The sequence below is a fragment of the Microsporum canis genome, genomic scaffold (genome assembly GCF_000151145.1).
Source record: "Microsporum canis CBS 113480 supercont1.5 genomic scaffold, whole genome shotgun sequence".
In the NCBI taxonomy this organism is placed as follows: domain Eukaryota; kingdom Fungi; phylum Ascomycota; class Eurotiomycetes; order Onygenales; family Arthrodermataceae; genus Microsporum; species Microsporum canis.
This window is the reverse complement of record NW_003299165.1, coordinates 1755921-1778143: the sequence shown is the minus strand read 5'-3', so window position 1 is coordinate 1778143 and position 22223 is coordinate 1755921. Positions and strand designations below refer to the sequence as shown.

At 46.2% G+C, this 22223-nt stretch overlaps 9 protein-coding genes and 1 non-coding gene across 10 annotated transcripts; 2 read left to right on the top strand and 8 right to left on the bottom strand.

Annotated features, from left to right (window-relative positions):
* Positions 1-146: 146 nt before the first annotated feature.
* Positions 147-237, bottom strand: MCYG_10558. The gene has a single exon. It is a non-coding gene; the product is annotated as a tRNA-Lys (tRNA).
* A 413-nt stretch (positions 238-650) lies between these two features.
* Positions 651-1121, bottom strand: MCYG_05757 (guanyl-specific ribonuclease F1; the record flags this gene model as incomplete). Its single annotated transcript, XM_002845842.1, has 2 exons — positions 651-763; positions 845-1121. 2 exons carry the CDS (start codon positions 1119-1121, stop codon positions 651-653), a joined length of 390 nt encoding a protein of 129 aa, XP_002845888.1.
* A 719-nt stretch (positions 1122-1840) lies between these two features.
* On the bottom strand, positions 1841-7929 carry MCYG_05756 (d-lysergyl-peptide-synthetase; the record flags this gene model as incomplete). Its single annotated transcript, XM_002845841.1, has 5 exons — positions 1841-1993; positions 2068-2660; positions 2751-4439; positions 4611-7389; positions 7474-7929. 5 exons carry the CDS (start codon positions 7927-7929, stop codon positions 1841-1843), a joined length of 5670 nt encoding a protein of 1889 aa, XP_002845887.1.
* A 642-nt stretch (positions 7930-8571) lies between these two features.
* Positions 8572-9225, bottom strand: MCYG_05755 (uncharacterized protein; the record flags this gene model as incomplete). The annotated part of the gene is made up of 4 exons (XM_002845840.1): positions 8572-8600; positions 8640-8692; positions 8875-8908; positions 9000-9225. The coding sequence occupies 4 exons, from the start codon at positions 9223-9225 to the stop codon at positions 8572-8574; spliced, it is 342 nt and encodes a 113-aa protein (XP_002845886.1).
* Positions 9226-10046: 821 nt separating this feature from the next.
* MCYG_05754 (FAD binding domain-containing protein) lies at positions 10047-11568 on the top strand (the record flags this gene model as incomplete). Its single annotated transcript, XM_002845839.1, has 4 exons — positions 10047-10215; positions 10274-10866; positions 10933-11276; positions 11328-11568. The coding sequence occupies 4 exons, from the start codon at positions 10047-10049 to the stop codon at positions 11566-11568; spliced, it is 1347 nt and encodes a 448-aa protein (XP_002845885.1).
* A 343-nt stretch (positions 11569-11911) lies between these two features.
* MCYG_05753 (tryptophan dimethylallyltransferase) lies at positions 11912-13684 on the bottom strand (the record flags this gene model as incomplete). The annotated part of the gene is made up of 4 exons (XM_002845838.1): positions 11912-11987; positions 12080-12094; positions 12221-13420; positions 13614-13684. The coding sequence occupies 4 exons, from the start codon at positions 13682-13684 to the stop codon at positions 11912-11914; spliced, it is 1362 nt and encodes a 453-aa protein (XP_002845884.1).
* A 720-nt stretch (positions 13685-14404) lies between these two features.
* MCYG_05752 (zinc ion binding) lies at positions 14405-15701 on the bottom strand (the record flags this gene model as incomplete). Its single annotated transcript, XM_002845837.1, has 2 exons — positions 14405-15353; positions 15418-15701. 2 exons carry the CDS (start codon positions 15699-15701, stop codon positions 14405-14407), a joined length of 1233 nt encoding a protein of 410 aa, XP_002845883.1.
* Positions 15702-16243: 542 nt separating this feature from the next.
* On the top strand, positions 16244-17867 carry MCYG_05751 (conserved hypothetical protein; the record flags this gene model as incomplete). Its single annotated transcript, XM_002845836.1, has 4 exons — positions 16244-16276; positions 16344-16698; positions 16765-16928; positions 16983-17867. 4 exons carry the CDS (start codon positions 16244-16246, stop codon positions 17865-17867), a joined length of 1437 nt encoding a protein of 478 aa, XP_002845882.1.
* Positions 17868-18289: 422 nt separating this feature from the next.
* On the bottom strand, positions 18290-20687 carry MCYG_05750 (uncharacterized protein; the record flags this gene model as incomplete). Its single annotated transcript, XM_002845835.1, has 8 exons — positions 18290-18726; positions 18773-18933; positions 18960-19291; positions 19463-19607; positions 19794-19927; positions 20098-20184; positions 20362-20440; positions 20557-20687. 8 exons carry the CDS (start codon positions 20685-20687, stop codon positions 18290-18292), a joined length of 1506 nt encoding a protein of 501 aa, XP_002845881.1.
* Positions 20688-21102: 415 nt separating this feature from the next.
* Positions 21103-21991, bottom strand: MCYG_05749 (conserved hypothetical protein; the record flags this gene model as incomplete). The annotated part of the gene is made up of 2 exons (XM_002845834.1): positions 21103-21471; positions 21548-21991. 2 exons carry the CDS (start codon positions 21989-21991, stop codon positions 21103-21105), a joined length of 813 nt encoding a protein of 270 aa, XP_002845880.1.
* Positions 21992-22223: the final 232 nt, after the last annotated feature.

The following is a 22223-nucleotide window of genomic DNA, read 5'->3' as shown; positions in this document are numbered from 1 at the left end:
AACCTGGCTGCCCCAAAAGCGTGAACATCACCAGCCAAAGCGAAGAGTTGACGAGTTTAAAAAAAAAACGCACCTTTTTCTGTCAATACATAGTCACGTGAACATATTACATAATATCAAGACAAATGCGAAAAAAAAAAAAGAAAAGCCGAACGCGAGGCTCGAACTCGCAGCCTTGTGGTGTCAGATCGTGTATACTGTAAAAGCCACACGCTCTACCGATTGAGCTAGCCCGGCTTGATGGTGATGGGGAGCACTTGGAAGGTATATAACCAGACGGGCCACACCGAATGCCCTTTTTTATCCAGCCCATGCTTGCTGAGGGAGAAAGGTAACTATAGGTTGATAGAGAGCATATACATGATTTTAACGTCTTGAGTATGGCCGGTGTGGATAATATTTTCGGGATAAGAACTGCGGGCGCAATAAAAACTGCACTACTTATGATACGGAGGGCCAAGGCAGGTTTACAAGGGCATTAAGGATGTTCAACCATGATCTAGAGGTACGTTGAATTCTGGCTATGTACATATACGGTACTCTCAAGTACTTCCCGAGATTGAAGAGACCACCAAGTATCCTCTAACCAACCTTCGACAGCGAGATAAAAAGGGGTTGTCATCAGTCATCCATACATTCGTTTCCATCGATTAGCTGGTACCAGAGCAGGCAACGAAGTTGTTGCCGCTAGCACCAGTGTGAGTGATCTGACCAGCCTGCTGGCAGCTGCCAGTGATGATGACACGGTCAGGACCGGGAGAACCTATACATGGGATTGTCAGACACTACACATCTAATAACTAGTTATGCTCAAAAAGACAACCAATGGCCGTCTAGTACATACCACCAGTGTAGACACCAGAAGTGCGGAGGGGGAACTCGTAGAAGGGACCACTAAGACCGTGGAAGTAGAAGCCCTCATAGTTGTGGTACTCGTGGGGGTAGGTAGAGCCACCGGCGGTGCCTCCGTTCTGGACGTATCCGCAAGCAGCGTTGCTGGCAGCGGTGACCTGGCTGGCAGAGTAGCTGGTGCTGCCGCAGGTGGTGGCACCTCTGGCCTCGAGGGCAGCTGGGGCAGCAGTGGCGGCGGCCACGAGGGACAAGAGGGCGAGGAACTTCATGGTTGTTTGGATAGGCTTGTTTTGAGGCTAGTCTTTGATCGTTGCTGCTTGCTTGCTTCCTTGCCAGAAGCTGGGATGGTATCATCCTTTTATATATATATCCTTTCATCGATCAACCAGGCTGAATTGTCCGTGCTATCGAGTTATGTCGAATCAGCCTTGACCATGGTCCATGGCGCCCGGCCGACGATCAAAGGCAAAGAGCTCTCCCGCACCTTGTGCCACAAAAGCTGAACGAGGACGAACCACTCAAAGCCATGGCATGGTCAACATGTGCGAGCGGTGGGACCAAAGTGTTGCATCCAAAGAGGTGGAGAGCCCGCCGGCTTGCAGAATACGAAGGGCTTGAAGATATCCATATCTTTGTAAATAAACATCAGGTGATGGCGTTGCAGAATAGCTTGCAGAACAGCTTGCCGACGGCACGTCGTTGGCTGGCAGCAGAAGCATCTCCCGGTATCATCGTCGTCTTAGTGGTTGATCCCCCAGGCATGTTGCTGTGGATGGACCTGAGTTCTTGTCTGCATGGGGACGGACCTTGCCGATGCATAACTTAACTAGTTACTCCTAATTAGCGACCCCTGACAGAAAACAAACATACCGACGTGTGAACCAAAGAATCAAGCACACCTTTTATTTACATCTACTCTATTGTTTAAAAGTTCAATACAAAACATCCTCCTCTATAGACGAGCTGCTGTTGAGATATACTGGTAACATTACTGACGAATACTCTCAGTGATTGCAGAGATGGCAAGCCGGAACTCCCTTCCAACTGCAGTGGCTTTTTCCTTGGTCAGGACGGATGACCAGTAGGTCAAGTTTGCCATCATCTCTGTTTCGCCAACTGTTACGACGGTGATAATATCATACTATATATAGCTCCAACAATCAGCGATATGTAACTCAAGAGAGGGGGAGAAATATAATTCAAGTCCAACTGTACCTCGGTAGCTTCACGGGTCTCGAGTGCCTCAAAGCGGATGCCGGATGTCCTCTGGCAATCATTCGACAAGGGCTGCTCCACTGACAAACAGGTGTTAAATAATGGTCCGCTGCCTACATGCTGCATCACCTCGACTAGCGAACAATACTGGTTTGATAAGCGATTTGCCATCGCCGCTTGATTTTCTCGTAGGCGCTCCTTTATGGACATTTTCTTGTCCAGAGTCAGCCGACATGCAAGCACGTTGAATATGGAGCCCACGATTTCAGGAACTTGGTGTAGCGGCGCCTCTCTCCCCGCGACAAGTGTCCCAAAGCACACATCATCGCATCCCGTATGCTGTCGAAGTACGATTGCCCAGGCAATTTGGAGCAGGTTGGTGATTGTTAGGCCGTTTGCAGCACATAACTTTCTCGGCGGGTTAGGATGCCCTAGGCTCACCTCGATGGAATGAAGACAATTAGGGCCAGACTGCAGCTCTCTGGGTATCCGCGGAAAGTGGCATGGCTTTGCACCAGCAAGGTATTTAAGCCAGAAATCCATACAGTCGGGCAGAGAGCGGGCATAGGAGACCCAAGAGCTATATAGCGGCCCTGGCCCGGGAGGGAGTTTTCCTTCGTAAGCCAGTGCAAGCTCTTTCAACAGGATTACCACGGACGCCGCATCAATGATGGCATATTTACCTTCCATCTTGCAGAAGACCTGACCGGTAGTAGTCTGGCAGATAGTAAAGTTATGCTGAAGTGCGAGGCCATCATTCTGGATGGTATTAAGTGTTGGACGCCGGAGTTGGTGTATAGCCTCACTATCTGCGCAGTAAATAATTTTCACCTCGAGGGGATATGTTTTGAGTACGAGATGTGTCATGACGCCACCACTGATGCCATCAAGAGCAGCCTCTACCAATATCGTTCGCAACACCTGGTGGCGATGTGTGAGTTGATACCAGGCCCTTTGAAGCTGGACCGGGTCAATTGATTTCATTGAGCCCGTCCGTCCAACTTTCCATATAGTGTGGGAAATATAGGCATTATTCCCCAGCTGGGGAATGACCAACCCTTCATGATAGGACGTACATGGATACACTTCCTCAGTACTTGCCATGATTGAAGATCCCAACTGCCTTTCCACCTCCCGCTCAAATCGTTCTGTCTTTCTGTATCTAACTAGAGGAGCTGATGTTGAATCATTGGCTGATCGTTTTAACCTGGCTGTTATGAGGCTCACTGTTCTTCCCTCAAATATATCAACGGCTGTGATTGATAATTTATCACGTTGACATTGTGACACAACTTGCATCGCTGCAATGGAATCACCCCCAAGGGTGAAGAAGTCTTCATCAACACCAACCTCTTCCGGGTTCAAACGTAAGACACGAGAAATGATAGACACAAGTTTCTTTTCAGCTTCTGATTTTGGTCTTTGACGGCCTGACTGATACATCCAAGCTTCAAGTTTGCTGGAAGTCAGTTGCATCAGGGCATCTCGTAAGTGCTGGCGGTCGTTTTCTTGGATTCTAGCACCCGATTGGCAACGTACTGGAATACACATTGGAGATGCTGTAATGTATGGGGTGACCGTTTGGAGTTGGTGTTTTAGAAGTAGAAGCTTCTTCCTCATGTCGTCCTTGGGTGATGTCGAAACCGAATAAACGTCGGTTAGAAAATAACCACTGATATCTGTATCCTGATTATCACATAGAACAAGGAGGACTAATTTGGGAGCCGACATCAGTTTCGGTGTTATCAGATCTGCATATACATGTTCATTTCCAAGAAGTTTTCGTGCCGCCTCTTCAATAGCCACCAGGCGGAGTTTCTGGGAATCAAGCTGTTCCAATTTGCATTCATCGTATATTGAGCGGCCAACCTCGCATGTATTAATTATCCCACCCACTGATTTATTATTCAAAGGGTCTACCAGCTGGCCTAACAGGTACTCCAATTGCCCCAACATCGTGGCCATTTTTTCCAGGGATAGAATACCGACATCAAAGACAGCTCTAGCAGAAACTGACTCCACACCAAGCTCGCATATCACGGTCAGAATGCGAGTACTGAATTTTGTCTCGTCCTCAAGTGATTCTCCCAGCTTGACAAGCCAAGTTGAAGAGTTTTGGCTGTTCTGAGGAGAAGGTTGAATCACAAGCAAACTCTGGAAGTCACAGGCAGTCGATGCCTCTGGGCAGCAGGTTCGAATTGATTGCATTGCCGTTTGTTCGAATGGAATCAACGTTGTTGCATGGCTTTGAACCTTTTCCAAAGCTTCTTTGACGCTATCATTATTTTTTAGTACAGTGCGTAAAGGAAACGTTGCAATTGTTGGGCCAACAATTTTTTCTATTGCAGTAACAGGAGCATTCCGGCCCGTCACTGTAACTCCGTATACAACGTCGTTAGACTGGGTATTTTGTGCTATCAGCATTGCCCAAGCGAGACGAATTAGTGTTGATGCTGTGAGGCCTCCCTTTGAAATTGAAAATGCAATTGGAATGTGCCTGCTGGTCACTGCTATGTCCTTGGGCGCGTAACCCTCGTACATACGCAAGGGGAAGACTGGAGCTTCTAGCCCCTGAAGCTCATTTTTCCAGAAGGTTTTATTATGACCAGGATTAACAGTTGACAGATGGTGGACGAATGGTACAAAAGGGTATAATTCAAGAGTTCTACTCTCGTAGGCCGCTTCGACAGCATGTAGGATTTGTTCGTAACACCATCTATCAAATAGAGCGTGGTGCATTTCCAAAATAAATGTTGCAGCTTCATTCTTCTGGGGACATCCATAATCCATGGTACATTTTACTAAAGGTGTCCCATAACCCATAGTGTATTCAGTTGCCCCGTTTCCTTCTTTTGAGATGAACCATTCCAGCTTATTTTTAACAAGAACTTGTACAACTCCGTGAGAAGTGTCTGTCTGAATGATGCGGGTGCGCAATATAGGAGTTTCATCGAAGACTTGACGCCAGGCTTTCTGGAACTTTTCTGTATCAATGGTCCCAGGGAGATGAAAAATAAAACGTGCCTGAAAAGAGCCAGGTTTTCTCGCACTCCATGCTATAATGCTCTCTTGCAGTGGTGTGCAGCCATAGATATCTTCAATTTGATCTCGGCTGATCTGGCACTGCTCGATGGCCTGCTCAAAGACCCCTTCAAGCTCAGCGGCCTCCAGCATGGAAAAAGGGGCAGAATTTTGCATTGAACCTGTAACAGCCTCCCCAATGCACTGCGCTAACTCATGAATTCGAGGGGCTGCAAATAACGAGGCAACACTGATCTGCAAGCTGTATTCTTCCCTAGCCATGCCAACCAGTGTTATGGCACTAATTGAGTCGCCGCCGAGTTCGAAGAAATTATCGTCCTTTCCAACATCATTTTCGGACAATCCAAGTGTCTTTGAGTAAAGCTTTTGTAGAAGGCGTTCAGCGTTAGTTGTAGGGGCTGCCTTGTGTGATAAATTCTTGTTGTCTTTCCCGGATGATTTCTGAAGTACCGATCGATAGTGCAAAAATTCTGACTCTGGGAGACTTGCAACAGCATTTCTCAACATCTTCCTGTCAATTTTCCCCGTTCGTGAGAGTGGCATTTTGACAATAGGAATCACAGCCGTGGGAATCATGTATCTTGGAAGCTCATCTCGAAGTTTGTCCCTCATATCCTGAGCTGTGCCTCCGAAATCCTCAGTTAGTGGGCAAAAAAGTGAGTCGGAGGTATCACCCATATGTTCCTGTACGTTTACTGCCTTTTCTTCAGCAATAAACAATACCAGTGAGGGCGATTTGTCTTTCTGGCTCGCTGGGACAACTACTTCAGCTGCCACAACAGAGTCTGGAAACCATTTTTGTGCATGATGTTCGACGTCTCCGAGTTCGATTCTCTGCCCATGAAGTTTCACCTGCGTGTCCTTTCGGCCCTGGCACATTATAGTGCCATCTGAGTTATATCTGGCTAAGTCGCCGGTCTTGTAAAGTCGCATATCTCCATTGATTGGAGATATTCTCTGAATCCATTCTGGGTTTTGGATAAAGGCAGAAGCTGTCTGCTGTGGCCTATTCAGATATCCACGACCGACAATGAAGCCGCCAATGACCAGTTCGCCTGTAACACCTATAGGCACAAGTTGATGATGATTATCTTTATCCACAATCCAGCATGTCCCGGCATAAGGACGACCAATGTTACCTGGCTGGCAATCCTGCGACAGTACAGTTGACACTACGGTACACTCTGCAGGGCCGTATGCGCATACCAACCGCACTTTGCTGCCCCATAAAGATATATCCGCCGGAAGCATAGCCTCACCACCAAGAACGAGGGTTTTAACAGATGGAATATCACTCGGATGTAGAAGTCTAGCCACGGACGGGGTAAGCTCCATCCAGTTGACGTCTAACCCAACTATTGCATCCTTAAGTTGATTGACACGCTGAGACTCCGAAGGTATGCAAACACAGCCACCAAGAATCAGTGGAGTTAAATTCTCATGGATGCTCACATCAAATGCATACGATGCAAATTGAAGTACGCGTGATGTGTGGTCGAGATTGTGTGCGTTGCTGCTGGATATGGCATTCAAGCAGAACGAGGCATGTTCAATCATAATGCCTTTGGGAATACCAGTCGAGCCTGAGGTGTAGGCAATGTAGGCGATATCGTCGGGCCTGACAGATGTCTGGTGACGCATCTGTACTTTGTCGCCATGTTCAATAGTCTTATCCACAACAATGACGGTCTCAACGAAACTGGAGCTTTTGGCCAGTTGTTCTGCAGACGATATGATAACCGTAGCCTCGATGTCTCGGCAGATTGCTTCAGCCCGACTGCGAGGGTACGAAGGGTCCAGCAGGACAAATGCCACTCCAGCCTTCAGGGCCCCCAGGATAGCTACCAGTGTCCATTTGCTTTTTTCAAACTGCAGGGGGACGATTGATCCAGGCCCGATCCCGCGATCTTGCAACTGGACCTGGACACTGGAGGAGAGCCTGTCCAGCTCCCTATACGTCAAGACACCATCCCAGGAGCACACTGCCTGAGAATCAGGGCGCATCAGACATTGCTGGCGTATGAGTGTAGCAATGTTGGTGTTCAGGGGTTCCGATGGAGCTCGGCTGTTCCACGATATTATTTGCTGCAGGTGGTGGTTACTAATTGAACCATGGTCGGCCAAAGTGGATTGCGGCTCATCGATAAGCGACATCAAAATTCTTTCCAGCTCGCTTGTCAGATTCTGGGCCTGAACATCATCCACGATAGATCGAGAGTACTGGAGTGAAATCCGCGGTGTTGATGTGCTTTCGTCAAGGATAACTGCGATCTCAGTCCCCTTTTTAATTGTTGATGATTTAGCTGACATTCTGCACGAGAATAACGAAAAAAGGGAGAAAGAGAGAAGAAGAAGAAAACTCACCCGCAGCTCATCATAATCCTGTATTTGGCATGATCCAAAGAGTAGACATGTGTTGAAACTTGCATTATATCCCGAATCTTCGATTTTTTTCAAAGAAACGGCCAGCAGCCCTCTCTTCTGCTCATCAAGAGAGGCAATCCATTGCTCCACGCATGAGGAGGCGGCCTCTGCGCCTCTGCCACCGACACCAGCTCTATCCTTATCCCTATACCTTCTAGCTGTGGTAAAACCAACAGGATTGGTATCAGTGTATTTGGCGAGCAAAATCGACCAGGCTACCGTGAGTGTTGATCTTGTGCAGGAGCTGCTGCGCTGAATATCTGTTGCTTTCAAATCTAGGAAGCCGACTCTTCCGTTATCTGGGCTTACCGGCCGATGATTCAGCTTCGGGAATCTACATATGCTAGTATTCCTTTTGCTCGCCGTTTGATGCCTGTCTGCATTGAAAATGGCCATTTCGGGGAGATGTTCAGGGGAAGTAAGGTACTTTCTTCTCTTGGATAGGATCTATCAAAAGACAGCTTTGAGGAATTAAATAATGATTTATTCTCCTGCCTTGTTATCCTATTTTCTCCTTTCCCTTACCATACCCGTATTGGGATGACCTATATTCAGCTCATCTCTATTTATACTACCCATACACTCAAATTCCGTAACTTTACATTATTCCAGGGGACAGCGTCATCTCTAAGGCCATCGTGGTCCTGTCGGTGGCCAATTTTGTGCCGCAGAACGGTCCTCACTGTGGACTAGAACTAACTATACCACAGTCGAAGTTCATAGGATACAAGACTACATTTCAGGAATTGAAAACCCAGCTGGCACCCAGCCACTGTCTATGTTCTATGTATATTAAAACACAGGAGCCTAGTTCAGCTGAAGCCAATCATGGAAACGCGAATATACGACCAACACAGTTCATTGTACGGAGTATGGATGCCAATGATGCACCTAAACTTCCCGAAACAGGGTGACCTGAAGTCCCCGAACTGTCAAATCTCCGTGTAGAGTTTTTGATGTCATCCTTATATTTCTCCGTACACAACATTACTCCGCCTCTATGCCCGCCGGAGTGGGATATACCGTAGATCTTACGATCTAGATTCCGCGGAGGAGGTCGTATAGCCCTCCATGACATATATTAGAAATCAATGCCCAACACATACATGCTGACTCTGCATATGTGTCGCAGTGGAGTTGGCTCTGAGATATATTCGTACTGCACATCTCTACCTTTAGCCGTCTTCCCTCCCTCCTGTAGGCCCTGGAAAACAAACATACATTCCAGGTCTGGTATAATGTATGTATATGACTCTAGATCTTAATGACAGGGAGGCCTCGGGTCCAGTTGTTCCGTCAAAACAAGCATTGCATCATTTACTTAGCAAAGGAGGTACTAACTGTACACGAAGAGGTAGCTGTTGTTGAACAGTGGCTGTAGTCAGAAACGAAGGACAGACATCAGACAAGGAAAAGTCGCCTACATCAGCAGCCCATGAGGAAGAGCTATCATCATAGCTCCTTACCAGCGAATATCTGGTATAAGTGAAGCATTATATTTTCTGTTGTCTCATGGCCTTTAGTTCGCTGCCATTTGCCTTCATTCCAGGCTTGTTTTACCCCGATCGAAGAAAGAGAAACTTCCAGCCTATCCTTGATTGCATTCTTCTCTTGACTGGAAATCAACGGATGGGATACTTTCAGTCGTCTCACAAATTGGAAGGATCCGAGGTTCCTTTTGTCGACTTGCATCTGAAGTTCATGGTCTGGGGGGCGAAGGGAAGCTTTTTCTTTTTTCCCCTGTGGTTTGCATGCTTGATGTCTCTACCGGGAAATTCTGTGCTTATGCCCTGCAGCTAGTCATCCCTGAAGGCCTCGGAATTGTCGCTGCTAGATCAATTTGAAAACCGGACAGAAATACTGGACTGAATAAAGGACCAGCCATACGATATTCCGCGGAGCAGTAAGGTGTGCCCAGGCCTTGAGAAAGTGTCTGAAGCTGACAGGCAGCTGGCCGATGAGCCTCAGACTGTCCTCGTATCCTCTTCCGGCCCGTCCTGGGAATAATAACTAATTACCGTAAGAGTGTGTACATACAGGAAATCGGTTATTTCTCTCAAGTTCTGCTTATTTCTCCCAGTTCGCTGATAACTAGCTGTCTCTGTTTGGCTTATAAGCAACGATCAGATGCGTGGGTTAGTTCAGCTTGCTAGTTAAGAGATTTGGCTCTTAACTAGTTAACTTGTTAGCTAGTTAGTTAGTTACAGTATCAAAAGCTTTTTTATAAACTATAACTCGACTTCAGCCAAAGCAGTCCAACTATCAAAATAATACCGAATATGTATACAAAACGAGATATTGAATGAGAATAGTTTATTTTTACCATTGAAACAGTTATATTATTACATTCAACTACCCTGTGTAAAGTACAAAGCTTGATAACTAGTCCTCGAACGGATGGGTACATTGACATTAACTATATATATCCCCGTGTTTCCGGCAAGACTGAGGAATGAGACCCTAGTTACATCTCACAAAACTTCAGATTCTAAATTTCCATATCTCTCACCACGATGATTGCTCCCGGACTTGGCTCTGACGAAGTGTCTTCCCCCCATTCCAGCGGGATCAAGGTTATCATAGTTGGTCTTGGAACGGCCGGGTTGGCGGCAGCGGTAGAATGCCACCGGAAAGGCCACACCGTCATTGCATTTGAGAAGGTGAAGGAGATGAAATCTCTTGGTTAGTTACCTTCTCCGTACAGCTCAGACCTAGGACTTGCTGACGGGGGCAACATCAGGAGATGAAATCGCTATTTCAAAAAATGCTGCCTGTGTTATTTCGAAGTGGGGAGACGGTAGCGTCCATGAGACTCTGGATTCGTATACTTCTGTCCTGAACCCTACCAGTGTCTACGACGATGCGGGTACACTGAAACTGAAGACTTCAGTCCCAGGTTTTGGCAAAGGTGAAGGATATCTTCTTCATAGGGGGGACCTGACGGTAACCATGTTTGATCACGCAAAGGATCTTGGTATTGATATACGCATGGGCACATATGTGACAGAGTACTGGGAGACAGATACTTCTGCAGGTGTAATTGTGGATGGAGAAAGGATTGAGGCCGACTGTGTTATTGCTAGTGGCGGTGTTCATAGCAAAGGAAGGGCACCTATCACGGGTCAGAATCCTCGCATAAGGGCTTCTGGAAGGGCCATATTTCGAGCATGGTTTGAATCTTCAGTGCTTGATGGCATTCCAGGGACAAATTGGATAACCGACCAAGGGAGTGAGGGTGGTGATGACGCTCACGGCTGGTTGGGTAAGGATGTTACGATGATTATGAATACATCGAAAAACCACAAGGTTATAACCTGGTCTTGCATTCATTTGGTAAGCTAAAATTATCTACTTTCAATGGCTCCATTCAAGGATAACTAATCTTATATGCATCTTTAGGATTCCCGCGGGCCCACCGAGCGCTTCTACTATCCAGCAACCGTTGATGAAGTACTTGGTTATATTAAAGACTGGCCCGTGAAGCCCAAAATTGAGGCTGTAATACGAAGAACACCCCCTAACAACCTCATTGATTACCCGCTTCTCACATGCGATCCAATTAAGAATTGTGTGTCCAAGGGGGGAAGAATGATTCTTCTCGGTGATGCCGCCCACCCTTTTTTGCCTACGTCTGGTCAAGGTGCCTGCCAGGCAATTGAAGATGGAGCAGTTATTGCAATTGCCCTGGAACTCGGAGGAAGGCAAAATGTGCCAGAGGCACTAGAAGTAACCAGGAAAATCAGGTACGAATAACAGTGGCAAACAATCCCTGCAAACTGCTAACAAACTTATAGGCACGAAAGAAGCTCTCAAATTTATAAACTGGGTCTACATGCCCTTGAAATAATGGCAAGTCCCGACTGGACTGAAGCAGAAAGGAACTCGAAGCTCTTCTCGATCCCAAGCCCTGAATGGGTCCTGGACCATGACTGCCAAAAATACACCTACGAGGAGTACCATAAAGTGGTGGAGACAATTGCAAACGGGACCGAGTATATTCCTCAAAATGCTCTGACATCATCAGTACCAAACTAGGCATCTTAGTCCGTAATAGGATTTAACGCGCAGAGTGAGTTATTTCGGGTGACATAGTTATCCAAAGTCCAATTTTTAGCTTTTATTTCCTTAAATAAATGACACAAAGATTGCATACTACGTATACCTTAACGTAGACATCCCAACCCCAGAGACTTGGTACTGTTATCTATAGTTCCTTGATAAGTGTATGTATCTTGCACTACATGGTTATGAAGCACAATGATAGCCTTGCCACAGAATTTTAAATTACGACGATCATATGCAAGCCCTTGCTGATATCTATCAAATTACCGATTTCTAGCCTCAATTCTTAACTTAAATACACTAGCAAACTAAAGACTTAAGAGGCTTGCACAAAGTTAAAGAAACCCATGAAGTCTGTTAATGTTCTAATACGAACGCCAGCAGCGGCTACGCTAGATATCAATGATCTTATTGGCAAGTTTCCTGTGCCTCCTCCAGCTTCCACATATACTCTGAAGAGCTGTGATAGTATACGCTGACGTACACACCATGTTTCTCACTGTAGGCAAAGGAGATCCATGGGATCAGACAGGAAGTGCGGCTGAGGTCTAGGTTTGGGCTATACATTCCACAAGTTAGTAATTCATTTACGAGGCATTTTCAAGGTGTAAAAGTTGGTACATACTACATTGCTTGCAGCCGGTCAATGTACGTCTCTGCAAGTTCCGTCCATCCAACATAGGCGAAAAACTCACTCAAACCCTTGGCAACTTGAAGGTTATTTTCACCATGGGTTGGAAGGTAGAATTTTCCAATGGGGTATGGATGACCAGGCATCATCTCGTAATTCATCAAGAGTGGAGATCTTTGGCCCTGAGAAGGGATCTGTAATGGGTCATCGAAGTACGGCACCATGTCTCGGGTCCCTTCCTTGACTCTCACGGCTTTCCAAAGCTGACGGAGAAGTTCAAGGCCTTTGAGGGTAGTGGGATCCATCAGACGCCCACCGAGTGTGAAAAGATCCTCGATGTTGTTCATGGTTACATCTGCGTTGCCAATGTATATCTTAAGCCGAGACTTGGATGGCGCAACGCAATCCCACGCGAGGAATCCAATGTTGGATTCTGTGCTGAGAGTTTGGAGGTATTCTCTCAATAGCGCCAGGGGCGCTGAGCAGTCATTCTTCTTTTCAAAATCACGTAGGCCCTCGAAAACCAAAGTATCAACGGGGATGCCGTTGGCCGTGGCTTTCACACGTGGAAATACGTAGCCCTTCACCGATATTTCTCCGTCATCAGAAAAGTCAAAACCGGGAAGAAGTTGTGTCTTGAAGACGCCCACATCTATATTGTTCTCACTAATGAGATCACGTTCAGTCTTGCTGGTTGTAAGACGGTCCGAGAAGTAATCCCATAGTTCGGTGTCAAAGTTGCAGAAGTCATACTTTGCGATCTTTGCCATCATTTCCCTTGTTGGAATCTGGTTGAATGGGTCGATCGGCATGCCAGATAGATAAGAACAGGGCTCCACGGTAATCCGAACGGTTGATTCACCCCCCTTCTTATAGTTGACGCTCAGCTCCACAGGAACGCCGCTACGCGTGAGAGTACTTCTCCAGGTTCTGTTGGCAGAGGTGTATGGTCCCAATGAAGGAATAATCACCTGAGAAAAAAGCAGTAAATATTGAAATTGCATCTCCGTGCTATAGTTCGACTGCTGCAAGACTCTTTCAACCAGCGGTACCAGATCGTGCCACCAAGACGCTTGATCTAGGTTATCGAACTGGATAACCTTGCTTATAATGCTGTAAGGAGATGGTGGAGGGCATAATTTTCCGTTCGTAGTAGGAACTGCCATATTTGCAGGTAAAGAATGGGGAGATATGCTGAGATGAAGGTCGTAGTTAGCTTGTGACTTGAGTTTGTAAACCGGGTGGTTCGTCTCTAGGCTTCATCAGACGACGCCCGGAGCATAGTTATATAGTTGTATGAATGGCATGTTCATACGAAGTCTGTTCGAAGTCTGTTGTTTTCTCTATATGCTGCGTCGTATACGAGGGCTAACAGGCTGGAGCTTACCGTGTGTTTGCATATGTGCAATGCTTGGAGTAAACATAGACTATCCATGCTTTTTTATAGCGCGGAGCCATCAACCAGGATTATTAAAGTTTATAATGAACGAGATAACCTTAATAATCACACGGAAACTCTAACCTTGTCGATCAAAGAGTCAGTCTGATTTAAAAGCCATGGTCAATATTGAAGTACTATGTAGTCATAGAGCACATATCGTATCAAGATACTCCGCATACGAAGAAGTAATCCAAAGTCGGCCTGTCAGATTAGGTAGCACACACCTCTTATAGCCGCAGGCTGACAGCTGAGCTCCAGGCATATTTCTTTAGTTTAGAACAGGGATAGGGCGGCGAATTACATAGTAGCTAGGATGCGATGTTTCTTCCTAGGGGAGAGAAATATCCATAGGCAGTACGCTGATCAGAGCCCCTTTCAATATCATGTTTAATAATATTGGCTATCGTGGGAAAAAAGTCCTGCTACAAATTCACCATTCCATGCCTTCAATTATCAATTTGATAAATTCACTATAAGCAAGCAACAACTGTAGGCCATATCATGTGCCCGCTGGCAATGACCATTTAAACCAGACAAGGAAGGGTAGATCCTGAAGATACAGGTAAATATCGCCCAACGCCCAGAAGTGGATATCTTATTGTGCTTCAAATAATACGTGAATAAAGGAGCATGCGTAACAGAAGTCATGGAATTTTCTCAGAATCATGTCAGTCAGTTTTTCATGACGTCAATGATGTGAGCTTCGGGTGCTGACCTGATAAATTATGATGTCGAATTCAGTCTGATAGCTTCATAGTTCCACAGGCGGAACATGTCCACCACTGAGATTCCATGAAGGCTCCGCAGCAATGACAAATCCATCCAAGAGACCGCTTTGATGGTGGCTGTTTATTCTTTTCTAGATCAACTATAGCCTGAACCGCAGACTTCCGGGATTTAGTTGGGCCGTCTCTCGTGAAGGAAGAGGTTGGTTTGCCAGTGTTCTTTTCTAGAACTATCCTGTGATTCGGCCTGGAAGGAGGGGGCGAGGCTGTTTTCTGACAACGTTCAGTAGAGCATACCTCACAGGCAAGAAAAAGAGGCCGGTTGACAAAAGTACAAAGAGAACACGGCCAAGAGCCATCAATATCCGTGCTCGATGAGCCAGCAATGCTGCCTAGCTGTTGAGACTTAGAAGATATTGAAGGAGGTGGTGTCGAAGATGATGATGAAGCTCGAGGTCCGGCAGGATTTGATGCACCGGGAGGCGTATATGAATCACCATACTGCTCCCTCTCCTCTTGCTGAATAAGGTCGATGTATGCTTCCATTATGGCCTTCTCATTTGCATCCTCCATTTCGGCCTTTGTTCGAAAACCATTTCGAGCGGCTTCTTCCGCAAGCTTGTTGCATTCAGTAGTCCTGCTTGCACAGCCTTTTGTGACAGTTATTCGCCTCTCAGCTGCATCAGCAAGTACCCTTCGCGTATCTGCTCCAGGAAGAATTGATACACCTCCTAACTTTCTACCAGAGCCAGAAGTTAATAGACGGCGCTTTTCTGCGGCGGCTCGCGCAACTCGGCGAGCTTCGTCCATCGGTATCCGACTGCCACCCAATCGTTTGCCAGCAGACAGGAATCCTTCTCCGGTATAACCCTTACTTAGAAGTTGCTCGTGTTCATCCCGCAGTTGATTCCATAGAGCATGGAATTTTTGATCATGAGGGCCATGAACTATATGACACAGCCTTACAATAATTAGCTATCTCCAGCCCGTAATATCGTGGAATATACAAGGGATTTCAGACTTACTCATGAAGCATTGTGTCAACTACCTGTTCTATCGGAAGAAACTGCCTTTCATCATACGGTTGCCTTAACCGAAGGCATATCCTCTCCCCGTGGTTCACGTTCAACCCGAGTAGATTTTGAGTTGAAGGGTAGAACTCACACAGTGTCCCGACTCTCCACATCCGCTGCCGCATAATTGGCTTAACCATAGAAACAACTTTCCGCAACGTTGTTAGAGCTTCTGCTTCACGGGGCCGGTGTTTTTCATGCTGATATTCCGAAACGAGAGGGTCTAGTTCCCTCATCTTTGCGTGTTGGGTAATTCAGCAATACACGACTGAGGCGCCAGTAATGAAATTCCTCTTTGTACCGGAGAATATGACTGTACTTTAATCTCAGGGTGGTCTCCTCATATAGCTGGTATATATGAAATACAGCCGTTGGGTTATCAAATTTTGGACACTCTGGCGCGTAGTTAAGGGGAGGAAGCGTGCTGAAGTCATTAAGTGGTTAGCTTATTCCAAGCGGACTCGGAGCTAGTATTTGTCATCCCTCTGGCCGGATATCTAAACGCCAGCGAGGCTCTGTGCGGTTCTCTTCTCTTCTCTTCTCTTAAGGCTGCTATCACGTCGACGCGGCCTTCAAATAAGGATGATCTTATCTTATCGCGATCTCGGTAATTCAAGTTATTCCGTTCCGATAGCGGGAAAATGCGGCAGAATCTGTTTTTTTACATCATCGAAGCTTTTCTAAGCTTTTTCCTTCTTACAGAATAAAAGGAGGATAGGAAGTGGAGGAGGAGGAGATATATACGACCACACGCGAGCTAACAGTAATATATAGCAAGATGACGAGTGATGATAATTTTTTCTTCAGCTATGTAAGTAACATCTCACCACTTGGATACACTAGATGATATGCTGATATAGATATCTTAATAACTATAGCTAGCTTGGGTTCCCAACGATGTGACTAAATATTCAAACGAACTGGCAAATTCGATTGATAGCCACGTCGAACGCGCAGCACTCTCTATTCGCGAAACTTTGTCCCAGCAGTCATGGATACCAGCATCCATCAGACCACCACCGCCTAACCCCAAGTTCTTCTCGGATGCGTTCCTCCCACCAAGGTCCACTTTCGAGAAATGTCAGGACTGGATAGCAGCACACCGGGTATTAGCTGTGTCGGCTCTGGCATTTGTTGGAACGGGCAGTGTCTTATTATATGGTCAGCGAAAGTTTCATGTCAAGAGGAGAAGAGCACGACGTGCTGGTACTGGGGCTCGGAAAGAGATTGTTGGTAAGTACAGGATACCGGTAATACCCTGCCTATAAATCTCCGGATGGGGTGGCTAACGCTACATAGTCATATCTGGGTCGCCGCATGAGCCCATGGCAAGGTCGATTGCTTGTGACCTTGAGCGACGAGGGTATATTGTCTTCATTACTACAACTTCAACGGAGGAGCAGCAGATTATCGAGAGTGAAGGACGAGACGACATACGATCATTATGGTTTGACCTATCACACGTAAGAGCTCCTCCCTCACAATCTAGCATTTTTCATATCTAACCACTTTCATAGACTCCAGCTACTCCATCGGACATACATCCTTCCCTCTATGTCATTCAATCAATGATCACAAACGCACAGGCACCGTCACCTGGAATGCCACCTCATACATGTCAACTGAGTGCCGTTATCCTTGTCCCCTCTTTAAACTACCCAACTGGTCCGGTTGCGGCCATACCGGCATCTAGCTGGGCTGACACAATCAACACCCATCTCCTATACCCGATTCTTACTACCCAATTCCTCCTGCCCCTCCTTACACTAAAATCAAATACCCCTTCCATCGTCTTCATATCTCCAGCCATTCAATCCGCTCTTTCTGCGCCATTTGCCAGCCCCGAGGTTGCAACGACACACGCAATATCGGGTTTTGCTACAAGTTTACGCCAGGAGCTGAATCTTCTAGTTTCATCAAATGGAAATTCTAGTGGTGCTATCGATGTTATCGAAGTAAAAATTGGCAACTTGGATCTTGGTCGCCAATATAGAAGTGGCCAAAGGCATAATAATAAAGGGACAGAAGTCCTTGCATGGCAACCTCAACAGCGTGCTCTTTACGGATCCCCTTATCTCTCAAGTATTGATTATCGGCTGGGGGCTTCGGGTAATATAGCCCCAAACTCCAGTCCAGTGAGAGAACTGCATTATGCTATATTTGACGCAATTGCTCCTTCAAAGAAGAATTGGTTCGGATGGCGCGAGAAGAAGCCTCGTACTGTTTACGTTGGCCGGGGCTCTATTGCTTATAGTATCATATCTCAAATCATCCCTGGTGGCATAGTTGGGTGGATACTTGGTTTACAGCCCGGCCACCCTACTGCTTCGGCTGGCTCAACCTTCGATGAAGGCAATGCAAGTAGCAGTGAAACAGGCTGGGAAAGAGTCCCAGGAACTTGAAGGCTGACGTCTCTATGCCCAACACCAAACTGTATTTTTATATATCATCATGCTTTCGTCTCTTCCCTCATTTTCTACCCCTTTTATATATGTTCTTTAGCCGTTGAGGTGTTCAAGGATCAGCTTAACATGTACGATGTTACGAATCTTGTGATAACTGCTAGTAATATGAATGGCTCTCCCTCTGCTATTTCTCATATGTGTATCTATTGATAGTACTGCCTAATGCAGGCTAAGGGCATATAAATCTCTCTTACCGGACGTCCGAACCAGCCCATGTGCATTTATCAAAATAACTATATACTTCAGTTTGAAAACAGACTAAAACCAACGTTTCAGTTTCTGTTAGAAGCGTTCCATATGTTGCAATAGTCCTCAGGGCCGAAATATTTCTCACGCAAGCTTCGCTTGGTCGGGCATCCTCATAGCATTTCGCGTCCTTCCTCAATATGATCAAACAGGTGGTCATCGTTTGAGTTCATAACCCAGAAATAGGTAGGCTGCAACGCTGAGGTCGAGGTAACATTATTATTAAAACAGCCACTCTGAGAGGAGTTTCGACACAACAATATCTTAGTCCGTCCTGGTAGACCGATGCCCGAAAAATCGCCGTATGTAATTATTAATAAATTAGGAAACCCGGTAGGCCTAAATTCCCAGTTTGCGAGATCTGATACGTCTTTCACAGTGATGGAAAAGTTGTAGGTGCAGGTATCCTGTTGTTGCGGATTCAGAGAGCAACTATCGGTCAGTGCCGATTCTAGTATCGCGGCAAGATCTACTGGCCTAGGAGAATCAAAGGGATAAGATGTGCGGAAATGAATGTTTGCACGCGTGCAGCCGTACAATCGGCTCCCACCTCTGTTAAATAGCTTGTGTTAGAGTAAGATAAGACCAGATCTTACCCCGTTGGATATATTTGTGGAGAATCCAATACATTCCAAAGGAATAGAAGTAAACAGATTGGCCCCTGACACCCTCCCAAGGCAGGGGGGCACACTCGATATTTTTAGCACCTAACCTAGCAGAAATCCACAACCGATGGCAGATCAGCAGCTTCAATGTACTTCCATGGCTCAGAATTGGTGTTACATAGTCAGGATCCGATGTAGTTGGTCCGAGATAGAAATATAGAGCTCTTCAAGGCCGTCGAATGCTAGTAAAAACCACTCTATCGGATTTCCATCGACAGTATAATTGATGTCCCTATGCCCGATATCCATAACGATTTCAAGAGACCGAATCTCGATAACGGTGCCTGATTGCACTAGCTCGTGTAGAAAGCCTAGCATGTAGGGACATTGCTGAAGCCTCAATGAACGCAGCTTTTCAATAGGCAGTATAGAGACAGCCTCGCGGTATACTCCTTCAAAGGAGATATTGATAACGACAGATGACGCAAGTAGGTAAAATGGCTGGCTCCTCTGCGGAATATATCATCAAAAGCGCCTATACAATCTTGGATGGGGCACGGATAAGTTAATTGGTCAATAGCTTCAAGCTCCATATGTTCAAGGTGACTGTAAGAGTTTTTCGGCAAAATGGCAATAATCGTCGCGTAAGCCTTTCCATGACAGATGTCGTAGCTGGCGAACCACAAGAATTCCAGGATAGTTTTGCTCAGTGTTCTCACATGTGCCATCGGTAATAAATGAAAGCGACTGGATGCACCGCTGTTGCAAAATAATAGAGCTTTCACCATTTATCATGTCTCTGGGGATACAACAGCCCAGATACCAACTGTTATACAGGTCAGTTTGGTAGATACTAGCAAGAGACATTAGGAAACTAACGCAAATCTTCGTAGGGAATCCCCTAGAAGATGAGAAAATAAATGCTGGAGCTTTATGCAAAGCTTTTCCATATTTTCTGCATACAAGGATCAAGTTATGTCGGAAGGCTAGCTACAGCCTCATCAACTCTCACGGCAGGGTAGAGGAGGATGAGTCGGCTATACCGTCTCTTGCAGAAATAACAATCTTGCCATAGACTTTTGGTATTAAGAGTGATGAAGTCTTTGACGTCATGGATAGGTTGACGATGTCTCGAGTTCGTGGTATCTAGGTAGGTTAGTGTCATAGAAAAATGTCCCAAAGATAGAAGCAGGAGGCTGACTTCAGATAAAATTATCCGCAGAAACTCTACAGGCAGATTGTCCAGCATTGTTAACCAAATGGAAGTTGGAAGACAGATTAATATCACTCGTCTTCTTGTTGTTGCTTTAGTTAACCGAATCGAGTGTTTCGATATCAGAGTGAAGATGGCTCAAGAAGTTGCTTTGGTTTTGGGGGTTCGTCCTCAGTGACGGAAGGGGGTGCTAACATATATAAAAGACAGAAACTGGTCTCAGTCAGGTTCTATATATTAAATATTAAACTAAATAAGGGTGTTAACTAGGGTTGAAGTACACTTCATTGTCAATATGTGGTATCATCCTGGAGAACCTATATCAAAGCTATGTTATAGATGGCGAAGCTAATAGTACACTACTTACATATATCTTTGTATGAATTGCGTGGTATTTATCACAGAACTCTTGTGGCATGCACTTCTCCGCGAGGGCTTTGCCTCTGCTGTGGTTCCGTACTCATCCGGTTCTATGGAAGAGTTAATAATTAGATGCCTTGGCCAGGGGAGCTTCACTGATTGCTTACCACTGACGTATAGAGTATTGATACCACGTCCTTACCAGCAACTTGCAAAGGTATCTCCGAACAGAACAGATTCTATTATATTGCTAGGGTGTAGAACATTGTTCACGAACGGTAAAGCACGGGTGATAAGTATATTTCGCCTGTCAGGGGCTGGAGGAACTGCCATAGTTGAGGTGACAAACTCGCGTCTTTCTGAAGAGGGTGTGAGTCGTTACTAGATCTGATGACCTACCAAAGACCAACTATGGATTTGAAAGGGGAATTCCGTCAGTGCACCCGTTGTTCTGATGGTTTTGGGTTGTCATTAGCATTTATTACTCCTAGCCATGAGCCATATCTACCAAAGGGTAAAAGCGTTTGCTCATAGGAAATCGCGCTGCCCAGAACGGTTGGTGCCCGGTAAGGATTGAGGCGCACTCATCTAAAGGATGTACCCCACAGCCAGCTCTTGTTCGTTGTTAGCCAAAATCAGAGTCTTTTTTATAAAATGGACCAAAGTTGAAGTCAAGTATGAGCGTTTATTCATATATTCTCCGTCATCCTCCGTCAATATATAAAAAAAGGCAGTAAATAAAGTATGTTTATTTCCTTATCCTCATTGCCATCTCTTCATCCCCAGTTGTCGAAGTGGGTGACGCAAGTATCCTCTTATCACCGGTCAGACGTCTTCGTAGCCAAATAATAAACCAACATACGCCGAATAAGACAGTGGCTGCTGCTGCAATTCCAAATGAATAGCCTGTCACACGACCGTTATGTTCACCGTGGATGCCAGGGTCAAGGAAAGAGTATGTATAGAACCCCTGTGTCGCGTGGGTGAGATATGCCAGAGAAAGATATAGGAGTAGCAGGAGGTAGAGGAAAGGCAAGTGGAGGAGCGGAAGAGGCTGTGTGGCCGGGAAAATGAGCTCGAAAAGGGCAAACCCCGATTGCATCGCATGCTGAGAAATCTATGAACGTCCATGAACGGATTAGCATGGGTTTAAATGTAATTTCTTCCCGACTGAGAGAATGCCGAATGCATACGTTTGACCATGCGTTAAAAACGTCTGGAAACCATGTCCCGTTGAAGAGAAGCGCCCAGTATACTATCGTCACAACAAACGGGAAGACAACGACGGTCGTGTATAGAAGACTATGCAGCGCGCGCAGGAAGCGCGGCGTCTTCTCAAAAAACAGAGATCGCCCTGTTCTCGAGTAGACAAAGCTGTGAATCGCCGCAACTAAGAGGTAGAAAGCGATCCCCCAGTAGCTCAAGTTGGTGAAGTAGCTGAACGAGCGCCGGCTGTTGACTGACTGGCCATGTGTGCCCTGCCAGCCAAAGATGAAGAATATGGTCGTGAACGAGTAGAGCGAGAGGAGGGCTCGAATGCATCCGAGGACGAAGGGCGAGAAGAGCCAGGAGGTTTCGAAGGCGTGTAGCCGGTCTTGCGACGGGTCTGCGCCCATCAGGCTCATAAACGAACGCATCGTAAAGGTGTTTGACCGGTATTACTCCTACTGCATAGCTGTTGGGTATCGTGTCTGGCGAGAGATTTGATGTGGTTGAAGTATCGGATGAAGGCGCCAGGCGAACCAGTGTTTTATATCGTGTTTGGTCACAGCAGCCAGGCGCATCATCATTCGTACCAGGGAACAGGAGCAGAGAGCTTCATCTTGTGAACCACGGCCAAAGCCGATGTCGTACCAGGCGGTGCATCGA